The sequence below is a fragment of the Thermobia domestica genome, chromosome 10 (assembly GCF_964235325.1).
Source record: "Thermobia domestica chromosome 10, izTheDome1.hap1.1, whole genome shotgun sequence".
NCBI classification, from domain to species: domain Eukaryota; kingdom Metazoa; phylum Arthropoda; class Insecta; order Zygentoma; family Lepismatidae; genus Thermobia; species Thermobia domestica.
In genome coordinates this window covers 258596594-258618818 of record NC_137463.1, presented here as the reverse complement: position 1 = coordinate 258618818, position 22225 = coordinate 258596594, and the positions used below count along the sequence as shown (strand labels likewise).

The 22225-nt window shown below is 36.6% G+C and overlaps 1 protein-coding gene across 5 annotated transcripts in view; it reads right to left on the bottom strand.

Annotated features, from left to right (window-relative positions):
- LOC145663171 (heterogeneous nuclear ribonucleoprotein F-like) overlaps window positions 1–5205 on the bottom strand; it is a 75878-nt gene extending 70673 nt beyond the window's left edge. For 3 of the 5 annotated variants that reach the window (XM_081729502.1, XM_081729501.1, XM_081729500.1), the window contains exon 1: window positions 4887–5043. In XM_081729502.1, coding sequence (XP_081585628.1) covers window positions 4887–4913 — 27 coding nt within the window. In that variant the 5' untranslated portion in view covers window positions 4914–5043. The other 2 variants (XM_081729503.1, XM_081729504.1) reach the window with 2 other exon arrangements.
- Window positions 5206–22225: the final 17020 nt, after the last annotated feature.

Here is a 22225-nt window from a genome sequence, read left to right as displayed (position 1 = left end):
TCTGTAGTGTGTGTGGGACAAACAAATCTAAATCGAGTCATCACAGGAGCCTCAGTGAGCAGCCAAATATGAATACCAAATATATTAATTTAAAATGAACATAAAATTCATGCTTTATAAAATAAATGGTTTCATTGTTGAAGTTCACTTTCGAAATTTTTTGCATTCAATTACGGGAAATTCCCGATAACTTGTTGCAAGACCTTTCTTTCCCAAAAACTAATTTAACAGAATTAACAAAGATATAATTCATACTTTATAAAGTAAATGTTTCAAAATGTTTTAAATGAAAATTATATCTACCTGCGTAAACTAAATAGTTTTATTCTTGAAGTATTCACTTCCGATGCTTTGTGTGTTCAATTACGGGAATTTCCCGAGCACTTCTTTCGCGAAGGAGTTATCCCGAAAATGCATCTTTCTCTACTGTATTTTACTTAGAAATAAATAAATAAATAATAATAATAATAATAATGCACAAGAAATCAGTGAAGTTCCATACGCGTTTCGTGACACACACTTTGCACCATTGACACTCGCTTATATTTCGATTTCTAGCAAGTAGGGAGTACACAATTCTCTAGAGTAAAGAGGTCGATAGTTTTACGTAATACAGAATAGGAATAAAATTTCGTCTTACACTTATGATTCAAATCCCTGAGCCAGCCGTCCTGAGTTTCAATGAAAACACGCGGGGCAAATACTGGGATAGTACATCAAATTCAGGAGCCAGAGATAAAAAATGACTTTATTGAATGGATTTTGTTTTTCTAGATATTTTTTAAGAACTGAAATGTTGGAAATAGATTTTTTCCCATTTTCAGTTGCGAGTTTGGTTTCTTACAATATATTTTACGATTAAAGGGGTTTTGTAGCATACAATAATTCTACTGTGTTTCAGATCCTCCATCAGATACGCAAGAAGAATTAGGGAGTTCCACGATGTAATTGCCGTTAGTGTTGAGAAGATAGAGATATATCTAGTAATTTCCTATTTCAAGTGAAGCGTTTTCTTTTTGTAATTAAGTGACACATGGAGAGACATTTTCTCTCTTTATATTAATACCCAAGTATGTAACAAAAACAAAGGAAGTATAGCTGCATTACTTTTGATTAAATACTAGCTTAAGTGCCCGTTCTTTGTACGGAGTGAATTAGGCGCAAGGAAAATGTTTGAGCCTCGCCTGCCCCTTAGAATAAGCATATCAATGAAAATGTACTAAGATATTCTATTTCTGGCATGAAATTTTAACCCCTTTTTCCCCTTAGGAATGTACCTTCCCCTTCCCTTACGCCCTTTAAAGAAAGTTACATAATAATATTCTAGTTTGAGGTAGGTACTAAATATCTTCTAAAACTCATTTCAAACTTTTCAAGCACTTCCCGAGACGCGATCACAGACAACATCGCTTTCAATGTGAACAAATGAATTATGGAAAATCACCCCCTCCCCTTAAAACGAAAATTTTCAGAAACACTACAACACATGCCAGCTTATTTTCAACGAAAAGTTCATATACCGAGTTTAACCTTCCTCACTTGGCGAGCTCGTGACATACTACACGAATTTTGAATTTCCTCCAATCCATCTCCTAGGATGCGCCCTTGACTCAAAGTAATATAAAAATCCCAGCTCAGGGTACGAAATAACTACTTCTTTACGTTCAAAAATTCATTTCAAACTGCTTAACCGTTTCCCCGTGTGATGTGATCAGAAACAACAGGTAAATCGCTTTCAAATTATACAAAATGCCTCCCTTTCCCACTTAAAATGGAAACTCTCATCCTGAATGATTCCCAAACTTTTTTTTTTCAATGGTGTTCTGGCCGTAAATACATACATTATGCTAATTTTGAATCTAGGCATACACTAAGTACAATTAAAAGAAAGTAATTATAATAATATTACGATTAATATTTCATTCCAAGTTTTGAAGTGTATTTTTTGAGGTTAACTTTTATGGGTTTTAGCCAATAAAACCTACTGGGAAATTTTGGGCTGGTGAAAATTCCAACAACCCTGTTTCTGGGTAACTATACCAGGTGGAGAAGGCATTGTAAAGTTAACCCATAGTTTATGCTGAAATTTATTCTCGTTCGATGTTTGCAACCTATTGGGTTCTAGTGAAATTTTGGCAAACCACGTTTTGGAAGTCACACGTAAAATTCAATACTTGGCATGAAAAGACATTTATAACGAACGAATTTCTGTAGACAACAGAATTAAACACGAAGTAATAGACCTGTATTTTAAGTTTACAAGCGTAGGGTTACTAGGGTAAAATAATTACAAGTCCTTTACGGCGGATAAAAGAAGCGAGTGCATATGAAACACGACGCTATTAGACGCCATTTTCCACCGGCGCTCTATTACTGCATGGTATACAGAACCAGTATTTTATGTTTACAAATTAAGAATTATTAATATGAAACCATGACAAGTGCTTCTGAACTTTTACCACTGCCAAAATCCACTTCTTTTCACTACCTTCGCTTACGTGTATAACCACCAACACTGACGCGATGCTCCCTAAAGGAACACCAGCTTTGCCCTGCTCTGAGTCGGTTAGATAGTATTAGTTCTTTTTAGTGGCCACTTACCACCTGTTAGTTTGTGCTTTTAGCACTGTAGTGTTTATGACGGATTAATTCTAATTGCGTAGGGGCAAAAGTGGATAATGAACTAAGTTTACAGTAGAAATGAGTTGTTGGTAATAAAGTATAATTAATGTGGAAGTAATATGTAAAGTAAATGGAACAGAAATACAGTGTGACTTGTTGAATTAATTTTCAGGTCAATAGTGAAACAAGAGAATTCAGTGCACACTATTTTGAATGCTACTGTCGATCTATGCAAATCATGAAGGAAGTAGAACGTAATGTAACCTAACCAAAATTAGGCTAGTTATCAAAAAAAGTGAATTTTTACAGAAAAAATTCCGGCCTACCGTAATTAAAATTTATCCTTTTATGCCACACATCCGGAAGGCTTATGTATACGCATATCGCAAAAGAATCATATTTTTTCAACAATTACTTCTGGGTTAAATTTAGAGATACCACTCTTCTTTTTATAAAAATCAAGAAAATTTACAGGAGAAATGAGGTAAGAAATGATAATCTGAAATTTTTATTCGATGTTTAGGAATGTAAGGTCGGCAGGAGAGTTATGTTTAATACGAGAAAAGATATGTGGAAGTAAGTACTATTTGCCGGATGCGGAAGCATTCGCGGAAGGTTTCGAAACCTTTTAAATTTTTGTGAAGCCCACGGAGTATTGAAGTTAAGTGAAATGTAACAATTTGTAATACTTTAAGCACTGTTTTTTTGTTACAAAGTCCAAGGGCACCTTCAGACTGGAGGGGCAACTCAAGCCTTACTTCTGATCGCCCTCTTGAATTTTATCTATGCCACGAGATATTTTCATGTTGCCCAGTGCAAATCTTTTAGGAGACAATAAGAAGAAAATTAGAGAGAGAATCATATTTTTTTCAATAACTACTTTGAGTGGTGTACCATAAGTAAACCCGAACACTATATAATAAACATGTATACACATGTAAGCAGCGAACAATACTGCATTTCTGAATGAATTTGAAGAGTATTTTGACCAAGAAGCGTGACTAAATTATTATTCGAGGCACCCGGATTCTTAATCTGCACGAAGAATACAAACAAATGTTCTGAATAAAGGGAAATTAAGGCCTATGTTTAGCAGAAGGGGTCCAGCTCTTTTGTTTAAAAAATGTTACAATTTTGGTAATTTCTGCTCACATTCGGTTAGTTTGGGGTAGGGTTGGTTAGTTTAAGTTAGGTTAGGCTAGTTTAGGTTACGTTAGGTTAGTTTAGCTTATGTTACATTAGTGTAAGAATCCCGCATAATTTTCCAAAAAATGATAGAATTTCGCTTATTTCTACTAATATTACGTTACTTTAGGTTAGTTCAGGTTAGCTTACGTTGGTTTATGTTAGGTTAGGTTAGATTTGGTAACGTCATGTTACGTCTAAGTACTTGTATCACTCATTTCTCCTGTAAATTTTGCGTTTTTACGTGCTTCTGGACCCCTTGTACTAAACATACCCCGAAATTAATATATATCAACATCCCTTCCCCTGAATGACGCTACCAGTTTTGGAAACACGTGTATAACTGTTCTTGCTGAAGAAAATTTAACTGGTACCATAAAAATTGGTGCAAAGCTTGTACTGGCTTTGCCAATCTAAAAATAATATTTACCCAGAGAGCAGTAACTCATTTTGGTTATACCTGGAAAGATGCAAGATGAATACAGGTATCACATATCACGTGAAGTACATAACTTGTCTCACGGAACTACCAATTGGATGATACAAAGTAGAACTTACTCTGAAATTCCATTAATGCACTTAATTTTAATAGAGTATCTCATCTTTTCAACCACCTCCTTTTTTAAAACAAAAATAAAAAAATAAACAAAGGCGTTGCTTATACACGCTCAATACCGCGAACGGCGCATTCCCGCAATTGTCAAGATGGCGTCCGGTAAGAGCGCCAAGGCGGCGAATTGACGCCGCATGGTCTTATTGTGTTGAAATACTCTAAATTGACCATGCGCTACATAGTTTTTCTGTGTAATCAATTATACTAACTTTCAAATACAAATGCTATTAGATCCTTATAATTATTTGCATAGAATTAATTACTACAATTACTTCTTTTACCCATTTTTTGTATACCAACAAACTACACTGCATTACGATTCACAAAGGTTACTATGTAAATAAAGCATTAAAAAAGATATACAGATTTATGTAATACAGTACATGGTGAGTGGGTAATGTATAAGGCCCAAAAATACATAACTAAAAAAATAAAATTTAAGCCGGCAATCCACGCTGGTAATTACCTCGACATCGCCTGAGGATGACATCATGCAAAACGTCACCACCTCTGTCTGAACACAAAAACTGGAAATAACACTTCACACGTACAAAACAGCTTCTCTTTGCTAGATTGAAAATCCAATGGCAGTTATAGTACGAAAAGTAATGTTAAAAAGTGATCCTTACCACAGAACTCAATAACTCTCCGATATAATAGCTTACTCTATGACGTAGCTCTTCCCATAATCCTCTTCTGCAAGGAATTTACATAGACATTTGAAAAGCTAATACGGTTCACCTCTTTCTTGTACGCCATTTTCTACCCCAGACACCCAATTCATTTCACGCAATGTGTCAACGGAACGCAAAATTTCCGTTTTCCTTGGTGATAATAGGCTCATCAGTTATAATTAATTTTTGCAAGTTTTGTGGTAAATTATGCTATGCAATTTAAGGGAAGACTTTTACGAAATAAGGCCCCACGTATTAACTTACTCAATATACGGACAATGTATGGAAGTGCATGTAAAGAATAGGTATAAGTGAGCATAAAAACTGTAACGGAAACGTCTGAGTGCAGATTAAATTTAGTTGAGTATCGAGAGCAATATCTATAAATAATTTTAATCAGATTTGATTTACTAACAATTTTGTGAACAATATTACGTGTACGTTTGTACAAAATGGTATAGAACTCGTCTTGTCAATACTGAAAACAGATATGGTTCTTAAAACAAACACAACGGGCACTTCTTCTAAACAATTTATGAAAATCAGAAACGATTTTTACAATCTACATAATAATGGTATACATGGAATTAATTACTCACTATCTCAATTACCAAGGCCGTACTGACCAGGCGGGAAAAAGGGAAATTTCCCGGTGGGCCCTTCGCCTCGTTTTTTAACTAGTGATATATGTATAAAAAGGCACATGTCACGCACTTCTCGCATATGGGAGTAACGGAACGGAGGGCGATAACATGTCGAGTACAGGCAATACAGCCAGCTAATCCCAGACCAGCGTTCCCAGCCCATGCACTGTAAAAAATCGTTGTGTTATTTCAACGACATGCCTATGTGTTAACATGATTGTGTTAAAATATAACACAAACAGGTGGTTAGAATAACTCACTCTCCATTTGGAGTTGTGTGTCAAATGTCGGTAGTTGAAATGACACGCAGCCTGTGTGTTAAATTAACACAAGTGTAGAATCTTCGGTGTTGTTTTCTGCATGATGCCAAATATGTTGGGCATCTAATTATAAAGGCTTATGAATTGAAGCTACAGACAAACACGGTAGAAAGAAATACTTAAACGAATCCAGATATATACAAAATTTCATAATGTTTCTGAAGAAATGTGTCAACAGCAAGAAACAACATCGTATTACTGTGTCACTTCTTCATTGCACTAGAGCTCACCAGTCAACACCAGGGACTGTGCTTCAAAAATGGCGGAAAACAAGTTGAATCACGATTGAGAGGCAAACATATTATAAGGATATAGGTAAGTTTTCTATCATTCTTGAACAAGATGTTAGTGAAGTTTGTGTTTCGGACCATCAAGAAATGCTTTACAATAAATATCGGGGTGGACGACAAGAATTTTTGTGAAGATTTTATATATGAAGTGTTCTATAGTTTACTATTCTTATTTTAAAAGTAGACTCTTCAGTAAGCGTAAGAATTCACACCACATGGTTTTCCAACCCAGAAAAGTGGTTACATCAACAGCACACACGGAGTTACTTCAACACCGAAATAGGTGTCGTAGTAACACAAATGGAGCCAAACTAACACCAAAAACGGTGTTAATCTGGTGGTCTGACCTTGAATTTTAATACAGGGGGTGTTGAATTAACACCACACTACCGACCCTGACATGGTGTCGAATCAACACCGAAAATACTAACACACATCCGAATTTAACACCACTCAACACCGGTTGTGTGTTAAAGACGTAACACACCCCCTGTGTTAAACGCCAACACCGTGGGGTCTGTGTTGAACACCGCATAGTGGTACTCACCTTGGAAGAACTGCCCTGTGTTAAAATTGAGTTGAATTAACAAACCATTTTTTACTGTGTGATGTTGCGGAAACAGCCTTTCACATTTTTCGTAATTCAACCCTTGATTTCCCACTCTGCTTTATAATTTTGATAATATTGAAGTATTCAGGTAAATGGAAATCTCAAATGATGTCATAACTTGAAACAAAATAATAAAAAGGTCCATGAATTAGGAGTGACTTACGTCATGTTTTTTAATGATAGAACGGACAACCCTCTGTCCCACCGGAAGGCTCTCCAGGAAAGACTTCAGTACACGAGCCTCCGTCCTGCCGGCAGGACGCACCTTCTCAAATCAAGGATGTTATAAAATAGGGGATCTGCTCATACAACAAAATCGTGAAGCCATACGTCACAGCTTCACCACACCTACTCTGCCCACTCCGCGCCACTAAGATCGCAATGTTTCGAGCCAACAATCATGACGGAAACGAGAGTAACCAATCAGACGTGCCGGCTCAGACGATGCTCAGTTGTCTTTTGGCTTCAATGAGTTCATATGAGAAAGATACGTATGGGCAGATCCTCTATTTTATAACATCCTTGTTCTCAATGAAGGGATGTGTGTTTGTCCTTCCGGAAGGACGGAAGCCTTCCAGCAGTACGCTTTTTAAAATATGCAATAAACAATATAAGAATAAGTTTATTGTTTCCCAGTTATCACCGAAATTATGTCTACTTCACACATGATTGGTGTTTAGTAATAGAGCTTGTGGAGATGATTGTACAGTTGCAAGAGAAGAATGGGGGGATTGGGTATTACGTCAAATCAGTCAGTGTCAGGGGAGAAATTACTACCTAAAAAAGTTTTAAATATGCATTTTAAGACTTTCCAGCATACTTGATCCGAGTGACACTCACAAATTCCCTTTTATGGTCAAGGGAGGGGGCAGTGCGTACATGTGAGTGGGCCGCCTAGAAAGTACCTTCCTGGCAAGCCCCTGGTGTGTTTATTTGTATTCACCATATCAGGCACGTAGCCAGGATTTCATAATAGGGGGGTCCGTGACGAAATACGGCGGTTATCACACCAGGGGCTCGATCATTCTAAACTAGTTTACTGGAAACATATATTGGTTCGTTTAACCAGGATTTCGTAATGAGGAAGGGGGGGAAGCATGACATGAAATACTCTGGTTACACACCAAGGGCTCGATCAATCTAAACTATTTTACTGGCAACGCATCCATATTAGTTTCTTAAGACAATAAAATGAGGATATGTTAGTAAGTATTTTAATAACGAACTATGAAGAATCTCGAGTAAAAGAATGTAACAAAAAGTATTAAAAAAATATAATCTTCCGAGTTTTTTAAGTTCTTCTGAGAGTCTATCTGATCGAACCGGTTTATCGATCGTCATTTGTAGTCCATAGGATTAGCATGGATATAGATGGAATTCGGAATGCTCCGTTACAATAATATCGATTTTCAACTTGATCTCCCCCCCTCCCCCAGTTTCCTCCACACAAAGCTCCTCATAAGAAAGAGTAACCAAACGCTGGCTATAGCTTTATATTTTTAACGCTGATTCTTCTTTTTCTCGTTTCTTTTTGTTTAATTCTTCCTTATTTTTTTAACATTTCTGGTTCTGAAGGGGGGGTCTGGACCCCCCGGACCCACCCCTTGGCTACGTGCCTGACCATATGTACAATAGGAAAATTAATTATTTTTTTGGAGTTGCACAATGAGTTCCTTAGATATTCATCTGTGTAAAATGTTTTATTTAAAAGCAATTTACACATTAAATTGACAATAAACTCTTTCTATGAGTTTTATTTATGTATGCAGTTTTACATCCATATAGATAAGTGATACGAGGGTCACTACGAAAGTTTTGAGATACGCATTGTTGTGGCACAGTATTTGAATTCCAACAATTGCGTTCGGTAGTGGTATACAGAGCGAAGAAGCGAGGCAAGTTTCAACTCGCCTCGCTTATCGGCGTGGCCCTATCGCCTTCACTTGTTTGTTGATGTGAGCAGTATTCGGCTGTTTAGAATGGAGCTCGAAAGGGAACATTTTCGGGCAATATTCCTTTACGATTTCAAAAGTGGTTTGAACGAGACACAAAGCCTTGACCGTTTGCAGGGGCCATTTGGGGACCTTGCTAATTCCCGTGCTACAATTTTTCGGTGGTTTGGTGAATTCAGAAGAGGCCGGACATCGCTTAAAGATGAAGAGAGAGCCTGACGTCCGGCAACAGCTGTGTCAGATGAAATCATTGCCGCTGTGGAACAAATGATACGAGAAAATCCTAGAACAACTTTCAAGGATATTGAATCTACAGTGAACATTGTATCGCCAGCAGTAACAAATTCTTCATGATCATCTTCGGCTCAGGAAGGTTTCATCTCGTTGGGTGCCTCACATTTTTACTGAACAGCAGAAGCGCATGCGTGTGGAATGGTGTGAAGAAATGCTTGCAAGATTTGATGGAGGCAATTCTCGACGCGTCTCTGACATTGTTACTGGGGATGAGACTTGGATATATCAATTTGACCATGAAAATAAACGCCAGTCTACAGTTTGGATTTTTCCAGACGAAAATCCACCCACGAAAGTGAAGCGACCGCGAAGTGTGGGGAAGAAGATGGTCGCAACGCCATGTTGCAACTGCTCCACTTGAAGAAGAAAGGGCCGTTACTGCTCAGTGGTACACCACTGTTTGCCTAACAAAAGTGTTCCACAAGCTTCGGGAACGGCGTTCAAGAACTGGATTGCGTGGGATACTGCTTCATCATGGCAACGCGTCCGTACACATGGCCAGCATCACAATTCAGTTTTTAGAATCTACGGAGGTCAAACTTATGACTCATCCGCCGTATAGCCCTGACCTGGCCCCGTGTGATTTTTTTCTGTTCCCCAGGATCAAAGATCGCATGCGTGTGAAGAGATTTCGCAGCCCTGAAGAAGCTGTAGTGGCTTACGAGAATGAACTTTCAACACTTGAAGAAAAAGACTGGCAACACTGCTTCCACAAGTGGTTTTCGAGGATAAAAAAGTGTGTACAGTGTAATGGTGAATACTTTGAGAAAATGTAACTGTTAAATTGATTTTAAGTATGTAAGTTATTTCACATCTCAAAACTTTCGTAGTGACCCTCGTACTCCATATGTAGATGCTCTGATACAAAGTAGATAAATTATATTTTCTATGCGCAGGATAGTTTTGAGTTTCGCCATATTTTTTAATAGTATCCAAGTGTTTACAGCTAGTGCGTTTCTGTGAATTTGTAATGATTCTTATGACATTTTTGTTGTTTGAATAGCATATTTCTAATAACGCTCGACCCTAGGCATAGGAGCTAAATACACACTTCTGATTGGTTGAATTTATCCGTTTCTCGCCACTTAGTATGCATATAGCAGAAATGAAACATCTGCTGCTGTTGGTCCTCATAAACGAGCGTGCTAGCGCAACAGGTTAGTAATGATAATCAATTTTGGCATGGCTTCAAACCCGGCCCAAGGAAGTTTTTTTTTTTTAAATTTTCATAACACTTTTTTCATTAAAATAAGATGAAAATTATACCCAAAAAAGTGATTTAGTTACGTTACGCGTGTAGTTTTGCTATACGAATCCTTAGTATAAGTTGCTGTAGTAGTAGTAGTAGTACGAATGGGCTAGAAGTCCCTCACGGCTCGTTTTGTTCCACCTTGATCCCCATGATATAAATTTAACCTTAGCTGTTTCTTCAATTTCAACAAAATGACAATTTTTTCTATCACTATAATTAAAAAAATTAATACACCAGAAGGTTTGGAAAATCGCAAACTGCAACCAATCAGAAATGTGTATTTAGTTCCTACGTGTATGTCTAGGGTTTAGTGTGAAAAAAAATATGCGTTTGAGTATAGTATATTCTGAAGTCCCCCAGAAATGGACTTCTAAAGTTGTGGCGAAGTCCCCCAGAAGACAACCCTGTATTTAATTTTAGAATATAATATGGAATGACACAAGGACATAATTAATTGTAAATTCAGTGTTAAGACTATAGTTTGTATTAAATATAGTTTGGGCTACTTGTGTACGTGTTCTTGGCATGAAAATTTATCATCCATATACATATTCAAACATTTTACGATATTAGTAAACATAAAAACACTTCATGAGTCATAGGTATGTGTGGTAGTTGGTGTAGTGTTCTGTAGGATGAATGGTCATATATACACTTTGTTATAACTGCATTAGTTTTAACTTGTTTGCAGACAACCAATGCATAAGTTGGGCTGTTAGACCAATGGTTTCTTGCAAGCTATTTATTTTTTTAACTTCAGCAGAAAAGATTGTATTATCATTTTCTATATTTAAGGATAAACCATTACGATACAGAAGAAAAAGGTTAGGTCCTTGAACTGGTCCTTGTGGACCATCTTTTCTATTTACATGCCCATTGGAGTTTATTTTGATGAGAGTTTTAGCCCTTTAGTGCTTCGTCCATATGATTCGTTTACGATTCTGTACGATCTAATAAAATCTGTACGATTTGTTTACGATTTAATAAGCATGATTTAAACTATTCCAAAGTAATACTCCTAATGAAATATTTTTCTAATTTACTAAGATCTATATCATGCTCCACATATCAAAAGCTTTTGAAAGATCACAATATATGCCTACAGGATTGATTTTTTTGATCAACAATTCTGGACTGTGCGGGAGAAACTGTCAGAAATTGGCCAAAATGAAATAAGTAAATATTTAAGATCTATGTGTCATGCTTCAGCCCCGCTTAATTTGGTATAAGTCAATTCTAAACATGAGTTGAATAATCGCTTCTCGGTACTGTTAGTATAAGTGATTCATACTTATGCTTGGTAGAATAAAAAACCGCCTCCTGTAAACATATGTTTTTTGACATACTGTTTCTCCCGCGCAGTCTAGAATTATTATGGCTACTTTGATATATTCACATACAGCAGTAATTGTGGATTTGCCTTTTATAAAGCCGTGTTGCGATTTTGAGATTATCTTGTTCATTAATAAAGTTTAATAATCGTTTATATACTAGGTTTTCAATACGTTTTGAAACACTAAATAAAGAGATTGGATGATAATTTTTTTTCTCTATATATACTACTTTAAATAAGGTTCTGGTCATAGGCGTGCCCACCAAAATATTTCTGTGGGGGACAGTACCTTTCACTCAACATTGTGGACCGACTTTAAAGAAAGGTGAAAACACTGCACCCCTCTCCAAATTTTCAAAATGTCACATCAGGCCATGCATTAAAGTGCTGCAATTTGGGATAAATCCTACCAATTATGGGTAACAAGTTCTATTCCAGTGGAACAAAAAATTCTATTTATGGTGATGCTGAATAAATATTAAAATTAAAGGGGTTTCCAGGGCCATCACATTGACTTGTAAATGTCATGACAGTACAATGAATTTAAGGCCAGTGACAGTATATTATTCAAATTCGTGTCTTCATTTATAAGTTGCATTGTTTCCCACTTTGAAACTGAAAATGGGTCTTGAAGTGTCCTGTTAAGAAGCTACAACCCGCTGATAATACCTGTGGCCATTGTGAGCCCAAGAAACGTAGAACATTCTTCAAAAAGCCGCAAAAGCCTAGCTACTGATCCTGAAGATGTTAAAATTCCTTCAGTCTTCATGTCTTCCAACGTAGAGAGATTTTTTTTAATGTTCAACAACTCTCGTTATTTGACTGAGTCTACAAATCCAACTAGTGAGACACAAGGGTTTAATGCAGGAATGCAAATAAGCAACAAAATTTTACTAGCCCAAGAAAAAAGCTACTAGCCCACATCTCACATCCCAGTAGTGATTTTTATAGTCATTACTGTTTAAAAAAGAGTTTCTCACAATTTCTAACGCATTGCAGACATCCTTAATCACAAGATTAGCACAGTGAGTTCCACAATGTACGTACAAGGCAAAAGATTGCTGTTTACATATGATAGATTGAACAGCAATATTTGCATCACTCATATTTCTTTCGTCATCATGAGCTTGTCCTCTGAGTTGAGCAATGGGAAGCTGGTGTCTCACCATCGCATCCAGAATAACGTAAGCTATAAACTCACCAGAAGTTTCTGATGTACTGTAGAACCCAAGAAAACTTTCATGAGAACAGAGATCTTCATTAAATCAGGTGGCACAAGTACTTAATTGTTTTTCATCACTCACATCCATCAGACATGATAGAGAACAGAGGAGAGTTTTGAGATTTGATTTTGTTACATATGTAAAAAAGAATTTTAGAAATGATCCAAACAAATGGATCAAAAGATTGCGATCTTGGCCAATCTTGGAATTTTAGGAATAATCCAAAAAATATATCAAAAGATTGTGATCTTGGCCAATAATTAGTTTCTGGTTCAGGGGACACAAAATTTTTGAATGGCCCCTAAATCGAGTTTTCGTATTTGCTGCGGAATAAGCACATCATACTGGGTTAAGTAATAGTTTGGGTTTGGCTACACTGTTAGCTACACTGTTCCAAAAATACAAAGCGTACAAGAAAAGCTTTGATTGAAATATACTGAATCTTTTGAAAATGAAATGAAATGAAATCGTTGAGTTTTACGTCCCACGGTTATGCCGGTTAGGCTAAAGGAGACGGTGATGATGAGTAATGGATGAAATGGTGGAACGAAGGAAATGGGAGGAAACGGGAGAACCCCGAGAAAACCCACGCACACGGTGTTTGTCAACCACAAAGTTCACTTGGCGGGGGCTGGGTTCGAACCCGGGATCCCAAGCACCAGAGGTGAACGCTCTACCACTGAGCCATCGCGGCCCCTGCATCTTTTGACCCAAAAACAATTTCTTGTCCCATGATTTCCAGAACTTCGTTCTTGATTTTACCATCCACGAAATCGCATCTCTACATATTTCCATCTATCTACCTCTTCACTGGTGGAAAATCTTTAGAGCGAAGGCTCATCAACTGAAATAAACTCCAGGACCTGGAATCATGTCTTCTAAATGCGAGTTCCGAATTATTATTTTTTTTCAGACATTACCTGGCTTTCAGCTGTTCATCTGAAATTTGTCTGTTTAATTGGTTTTCTATTCGATTTTTTCTCTTCGTTTAGCGCAGTACAGCCAGTTTATGGTATTTTGAAGTTTCGTACATACGGAATTTTTCTTTAGTCTTCTTCCAGCTGCAAAATCTTACAGTAGTGAAAGCGTCTTGCACTTTTTTCAGTAAGAACTCTTTATTTTTTCAATAACTCCATAAAATAAAAACAGAAAATGACATTACTTCTGTTTGGATCAAAGTCTAGCCAGGGAAATGTCTAGAACCAAGTTGATACAAATGTCAATGTTTGGCTTTCCGGAGACTTGTGGAAAATTTGTTGGTAATATAAAAGTCTGATTGGGCTTTGAAAATTTGAAAGGGTGGGGAGATTATGAACCACTTGCTAGACATGGAGATTGAAAGGTTTCTCCTATAGACACTGATGGTGATGTTGACCTAGTATTGAGGTTTGAATTTCCATTGTCGGTTTCAGGTAACCCATCAGCTGAACTATTATTTGAATTATTTTTTTCTTTTCTTCGAAAATGGCACTGCTTTGGTCCACGTACTGTCTTCTTTTCTTTTTCTTATGACAAATTATCTATTTTAAACAACGAAAATCATTAAATAGCAGCAACAGATGAAAAACTTCAGATCAACGTTATATTCACAGTGATACACACGTGGACACAGCGGTCTAAATATCATTACTGTTGGAGAAAACAGGCTGCAAAGCATGTCTCTTCAAAAACAATGGTGCACGCGCGCACAGCCCAGTTGACGAATTTGAATAGTGCGTTAGAATGAACTCGCTTCAGTCATATTTCCAAAATTAAACACAATGTTGTAATCAAGTCTTTCATCGATTGTCGAGGTTGGCAACAATGCTATTTTTACACGAAACCGATATAGCAAGAGTTAATATATTATGAAAGGTTTCATTCCCCATTTTCTATTTTGTTTTTATAGTGCTATAGTTGTAGAGGGATCGGAACCTCTTTAGTTATTTAGGACATTTTATGTCTTGCAGCTACCGCTTTCTTGGAAAACTAAAGATAAAAGCTCAAATCAGAAATATCCGAAACTACCATGAAAATTTTGAAAAGTACTAAGTGAGATTCGAAATATTTTGTCTTAGAAGCAAGTTATAAATCTTTCACAAAGCGGTAGCTGTGCAAAATAAAAATACGTACTAAGAACTGTGTAATTTCAATTAAAATCTACTATTTTCAGGTATAAAGATATGTTTCAAAACTTACTTTTCGCTGCAAATGAAAGTATCTACGCTTTATGGTAGTTTTCGTTGTAGCTAATACAGTCTCGCTATGTATTGTACTTCATTTATATACCTCGGTAATTGTTGAAGAATTTTCTTCAATGAAGTTGTAATTCTTTTCCCATTCTAGGAATCATCAAATGATAATCGACGTTTTGGGGAAGAATCCCTGCCGAGGTATTTCGGGAAGAATACCTACTATAAAATTTTCTGGGAGGAGACAATCCCCTCCTGGAAAATTTCTGGGGGGACGCGTCCCCCTCATCCCGCCGGAGGGCACGCCCGTGGTCTGGTAAATGTGAGTTTTAATGTATCAGGGATAATTCATTGTAAAAATGACTCATTAATAATGTCCGTTAATGTAGGCGAGATAAGATGGATACATTTCTTTAAAACAAACTGAGGAATTTCGTCGATGTCTGCAGACTTTTATTTTCAATGCATTCATGGGCATCATTTGGGGAGAATATGTGGTAAATATATCCCTCAAATTTGACATATACATATAAATTTTAATGTATAGCGCCGTAACCCGCCTTTGTTGTACAGAGTGCCTGGTTCGATTCCCGGTGGTAATCTTGAACAATTGAAGGATTGGATGCAAGCAAGTATGTTATAAAATAGAGGATCTGCCCATACAACAAAATGGTGAAGCCATACGTCGCAGCTTCGCCACACCTACTCTGCCAACTCCGCGCCACTAAGATCACAATGTTTTGAGCCAACAATCATGGCGGAAACGAGAGTAGCCAATCAGACGTGCCAGCTCAGACGATGCTCACAAGTCAGTTGTTTTTCGGCTTCAATGAGTTCATATGATGAAGATATGTATGGACAGATCCTCTATTTTATAACATCCTTGGATGCAAAAACCAGGTAGGTCCATTTTTAGCGAATTTGAGATTTTCACACGTTCCAGTAGGTAAAAATCACTCTACGCTGTGTGCAATAATCATGTGGATCCAATGATTATATTCAGTGTTATAATCCAAAGGAGGTACCTACATACAGTATATCTGAAAACTCTATTGAGAGCATATCTAAGAATTGCACCCTGTACTGAATAGCCTGTATACGTATTGAAAATTGACAAAATATGCACTTTTGGATTGTGTATGCGTGGCTTGCTTTACGCTGATAAGGACCACCATCCAACGTTTCTGGAATTCGAAATAAGGCCTGTTGAAATTTGATTTTTTTTTCCGCGATTTTGGACAGCCCTAGCTCTGAAACTGTACTTTTCGCCATAGGTCCATATGAACTTTTTCTCTTATTTTGATGTGAGGAATCACCTCTTAGTTTGTCGGTATAGTGCATTAACACCCTGTATATGTACCACTAAAGTCTCAATTTGCATGGAGGATATAAATTTAAGGTAGGGTTGTTAATGGTAATAGAACTGAAAATATTTTGGATTCTGCTACCAGAACCTAAATGTAAGTTTTTATTTGGTTCTGCTCTGGGAACACATTTCGACATATTGGGTCTATAACCGGAACTGAAAACCACAATGTTTTGGATTCCTGTACCAGAATCTAAATAAAACATTTAATCCGGCTCTGCTCTAAGAACAGAACCGAAATACATGTCGATATATCGGTTCTGTTCTCTGAACCGGAAACCAAAGTCACATTACAATACGATTTGAAATGGTTCATTTCAAAAAGTTTCGCTAAAAATTCATTTTCAAATTGGGAATAGTAATCCAAGATAGTGCAGTAATATTCCTCGAATGTTCACTGAGTATTAAAATCAAATATTCAGAATGTGTTCGCAGTTGATCAGTTTAGACACATAGAATATTCAGGGAATATTCGCCAATTGTGGAAAAGTAACATTCAGGTAGTATTCGCGGAATGTTCTCTGTCTGTAGACTACCAAATATCAGGAAAGTTTTGGGTTTTAACTACGAAGCGTGTCCCAGTGTCACAGGTTTATTGTCCTGAAAATTATTTAATCCCTTCTCGGTTTCTGATAACTTCAAAATCAAAGTGATACTGATAATTATAAATCGGTATCATTTCACGTTATCTTGATTCCATGTCGGAAGGGCCAGGACGAAAGGGTAAGGCATTAGAACGCGAGTCATAAGGGCCCTGGTCAAAATAGCCCTACAGCATAAGAATCCGAATCAAAACGGCCCCACACCAAAAAGGACCTGGGTCGTAACGTTCTCGCGTCGGAGGGGCCAAGGTCAAAACGACCCTATGTTCAAATAGCCCCACATGAATAGAGCCGAGCCGAAATAGTCCCGCGTCAGAAGAGCCACAGTCAAAACGCCCTTCGTTTAAAGGACCTGATACCAAATTATCAAAAGCATATTATATCGAGTATCGTCTCGTCTTGTATCGAGACGGGCCTTTATTAATCGAGATAAGATCGAGACAGACATTTATAATTCGAGACGAGACTAAGTTTAATCTCTGTCTCGTATCGAATATTGACAGAAATTACATTTACTCAAAACCTGTTACATTAGTAAGATAATGGAACGATTATCCTTGGATGACCCCAATCATAGTCGTTCCTTTACCGAAGTGACACCATTGTCTTCCCCGAGCATCTTATACAACGGTCGTTCAAGGTTGATCGGGACTTTTATTACTTCACAGGAAACAGATAGCACAAGAAGCACCAAACTATGTCAGCTTTTTAAAGTATTCTCCGTGCACGTTAAGACATCGTTGCCATCGTCGTGCTAGCTCCCTGGTCCCTTTGGCGTAGAAAGAACTTCGTTATTGTCGTAGCCATTGGAGGACATCTTTCCGCAGTGCTTCATCTGCCGCGAATTTCTTCCCTCCCAGATGGTCTTTAAGGGGTGCAAACAAATGATAATCACTGGGGGCTAAATCTGGGCTGTAGGGGGATGGGGCAAAACTTCCCAGCGCATTTCAGCCAGAGTTGTTGTCACATTGGTCGTGTGAGGGCGGGTATTGGCATGGGGAAGAATGACATTTTGCAGACAATATCCCAGGCCTTTTCTTGTGAATGGACTTTCGTACAGCATAACTCAACAATGTAAAGTAATACTGGGCATTAATTGTGCTTCTTTTGTCCAGAAAATCCACCCTTCATGTTCCAGAAGACACTTGCCATGATTTTTCCAGCGGACGGCTGCGTTCCCGTCCTTTGCGAAACTGTTCACATCATTCGTACACTCTCGTCTGTGACATTGTTTGTTTACCATACTGTGCTTGCGATCTTCTGAAAATCTCAGCTGGTTTAACTTTCTCCTTCACAAGAGATTTTATTACACACCGCTGCTCCACAGCCACAGATACACTGCTTCCCGCCATGTTCGCTGCAACTGCTGCGCATTCGCCAAATATGTCATGCCGGGCGCTAGTTACTTGAGAAGGAATATATTACATCACCTGCAAGTTTCATCATGATCCGTATATTCATCGATTATTTACGTACGAAGATCCCGGTCAACCTAGAATGACCCTTGTATGTGTAAGAACGTACTTTTATATATATATATATAAAAAAAATGCAAAATTCTTTAACATTTTGTACCAACATAAACTGGAACTTAACAGCTCTGGAGATGATAACAGAAAATAAATCAACATCAATAATATACTGACAACGATACTGTTCTTGTAAAGAAATTTATTAATCATAAACATACAGGAATACACACACAAACTTCAATAATATTGTCATATACATAAACTTGTTTGGAAATTTAATTTCCTTCCATATATACACAAAGTATTTCGTTGTATATTCTTTATTCGTGTAAACATTGTTTCGGAACTTTTAAAAATGTCATTAAATAAAGTATTACCTAATAGATACGTGTCATTATTTTACAATCAACCTTAAACTAATCACTCTTTATAAATTAATACACCATCTTCATAGTAAATGTCATTATATATATATATATATATATATATATATATATATATATATATATATACAGGGGCGGATCCAGGATATGATCAAGGGAGGGGCTAAACCATATTTCGCCGTTTTATCCAGTGTAAAGCAGGATTGAAGCCCATTTTATTCCGTGTATATCTGAGAGTCAAGGGGGGGCTATAGCCCCTATAGCCCCCCTTGGATCCGCCACTGGATATATATATATATATATATATATATATATATATATTAGCATATATACAATTTCATCAAGAGGGAGTTCAATTCATTTTAGGGAACATTTGAATTTTACGAAGGACTGTCAAAGATGTTTTTTCTAGTTTTGACATTTATGATACAATCCAATACAATTCAGTCCTTACATTGCCTAGTTATGAATATAACAAGTGTGAACAGGTCATAACACACAGTTTACCGATAGTATAGCCAGTGGTGCCCCCCCTTATGTGCATGACGCACCCCCCAATTGTCTACCCGTAGGTGTTCTTCCATGAAAAAAATCTTCTTTTCGATTATTTTTTACACTCCCTCAAACATGTTTATACAGATTTTTTAACCCCCCAACTATTTCAATGACGCACTTTGCGTCATAGCCCCCCCCTGTGGGCACCCCTGGTATAGCTAAAAGGAGGAGTATTTGGTGATCAGTTAGTGAAATATCGCGGTTCAACCAAAGTACAAACATCAAGTTCATGTGCAACTTGGGGACATCTGCTTCAGATACTTGCTTTGATAGCCTTAAAATCAGTATACCGTGACAGTGCTATAAGGAAAACAGCACCGTTTCGTCGCCGTAGAAGACATCAAAACCAACACGACGGCTGAATTTCGGAACATACCAAAACAGAACTTTCATCATTGGCAGGAACGGTAGAACAAGTTCGTATGTTCTCAAGGAACCTAGTTTGAAGGCGGTGTACCTACAGTGTGGTAATAAATAGTTACAACGAAATTCCGGGAAAGTTTTGACAGACCCTCGTATATATCTTAATATAATAAATGTTATTTTTCCATAACATCTTGCTCAGGGAGGATGGCCCCCTTACACACGCAATTGTGTGTATTAAAGTATAATCATATTTTGGAACAATCACTTAATGTCACCTTCAATGTTATAACAAGCTTAGTATGTGAAAACTTTATAAATAATTGTTAGCATTGAACATATTTAAAAATAGTTTCAAACATTAACTATTTAATGCTAATGTCAAATAACGTTATTCTAACATTTGTTAACATTAATGTAAAATACATTATTGGTTTACACCTAATAAATATTTAAAACTATTAAAAAGATTGAACCTATCGCAATCAATATTTTAAAAAAATTATATTAAAGTTAATACTTCGGAGAGAATTTCTACAAAAAGATTAGAATTTCAACGAAGGAAAATATTTTTATTGGCAATAATAAAACAAAAAATATTTTCTGCAATTTGTTAAGCAGAGAGAAATATATTAAAGATGTTTATCAGTGAAGACAGATTTAATCCATTGTTTTACAGGTTTCTTTTAAACAATTCCCCAAATTAATAACAACATAACACTATATTAAATAAATGACAAACAAACATTTTAAAAATTATTTCATATTCTTGTTTACAATATTAATATCAAATTCAACTGTCAAAACATTTAATAATATAGACACTGAGTTATCCTAATACAACAGGGTTACGAATACAGTCCATGGGATCTGAATAGTTGAAGACTGAGAGTCATTGATCAGATACCGGATTACACAAGAATCTTATAAATAGAGGATCTGCCCTTACAATAAAATCTTGAAGCCATACGTCACAGTTTCACCACCCTTACTCTGCCCACTCCGACCAATAGGATCGCAATGTTTTGAGCCAACAAACATGGCGGAAACGAAAGTATCCAATCAGACGATATCGGAAACGAGAGTAGCCAATCAGACGTGCCAATCCTCGTTTGTTTTTTTGGCTTCATCAATTTAATAGGATAAAGATACACATGGGTAGATCCTCTATTTATAACATCCTTGGGATTACACTAAGAAAAATCCGTTATCCGAACAGCGGTAGGATTGTACAAATGTATGGAATCCTTATGTTTATTGCGGAAATCTGTACGGCTATTCAAATGCTACATACGTAATGCCGTTTTTCGCTTGGATATTACATTATACCGCTGCAGATGTCTGACATCTAACAGTCTTCCATATTTGATATACGCGCACACATATGTTACATACGTGAGCTATATATTATATATATGTACATCTATATGTGATATCCCTTACTGTTAATATGCAGTTTTTTCTGTCGTACGGAAAGCACGTTTATTCGGAGCATTTATGTGGAAAGTACGTATGAAATATATATTTTCAGTTTGTACATTTTCTGCAGAATATTACATAGGGTTGTACGTTAAGTCCTAAAACTACAGGATACGCATGTAACATACGTTTTCACATACGCTACATAGGTCTTTTTCTCAGTGTAAGTAGCATAGTAGTTAAGTCTCTGGCAGTTGAAGTTGGAAATCCGGATTCGATATCTGTCCCAGTCGAATTCATTCTTCAAATCCCATAAGATTAGCTCCAAACATTTGCAAAATTTGAAGTAAATAATGTTTCTGTAGGTTAACCATATCATCATCCATGGGCGTTGAATAAGTATGGCTCTATACTAAAACTTTGTACAAAATGTTATTTATTTTATTATTCAACTACATGTTAAAATTGTCTCATTTTATGTTGCAATTCTCTTTCTGCATGTTCTGTTCTGTACAAAATGTCATTTATTTTATTATTCAACTACATGTTAAAAATGTCTCATTTTATGTTGCAATTCTCTTTCCGCATGTTCTGTTCTGTACAAAATGTTATTTATTTTATTATTCAACTACATGTTAAAAATGTCTCATTTTATGTTGCAATTCTCTTTCTGCATGTTCTGTTCTGTACAAAATGTCATTTATTTTATTATTCAACTACATGTTAAAAATGTCTCATTTTATGTTGCAATTCTCTTTCTGCATGTTCTGTTCTGTACAAAATGTCATTTATTTTATTATTCAACTACATGTTAAAAATGTCTCATTTTATGTTGCAATTCTCTTTCCGCATGTTCTGTTCTGTACAAAATGTTATTTATTT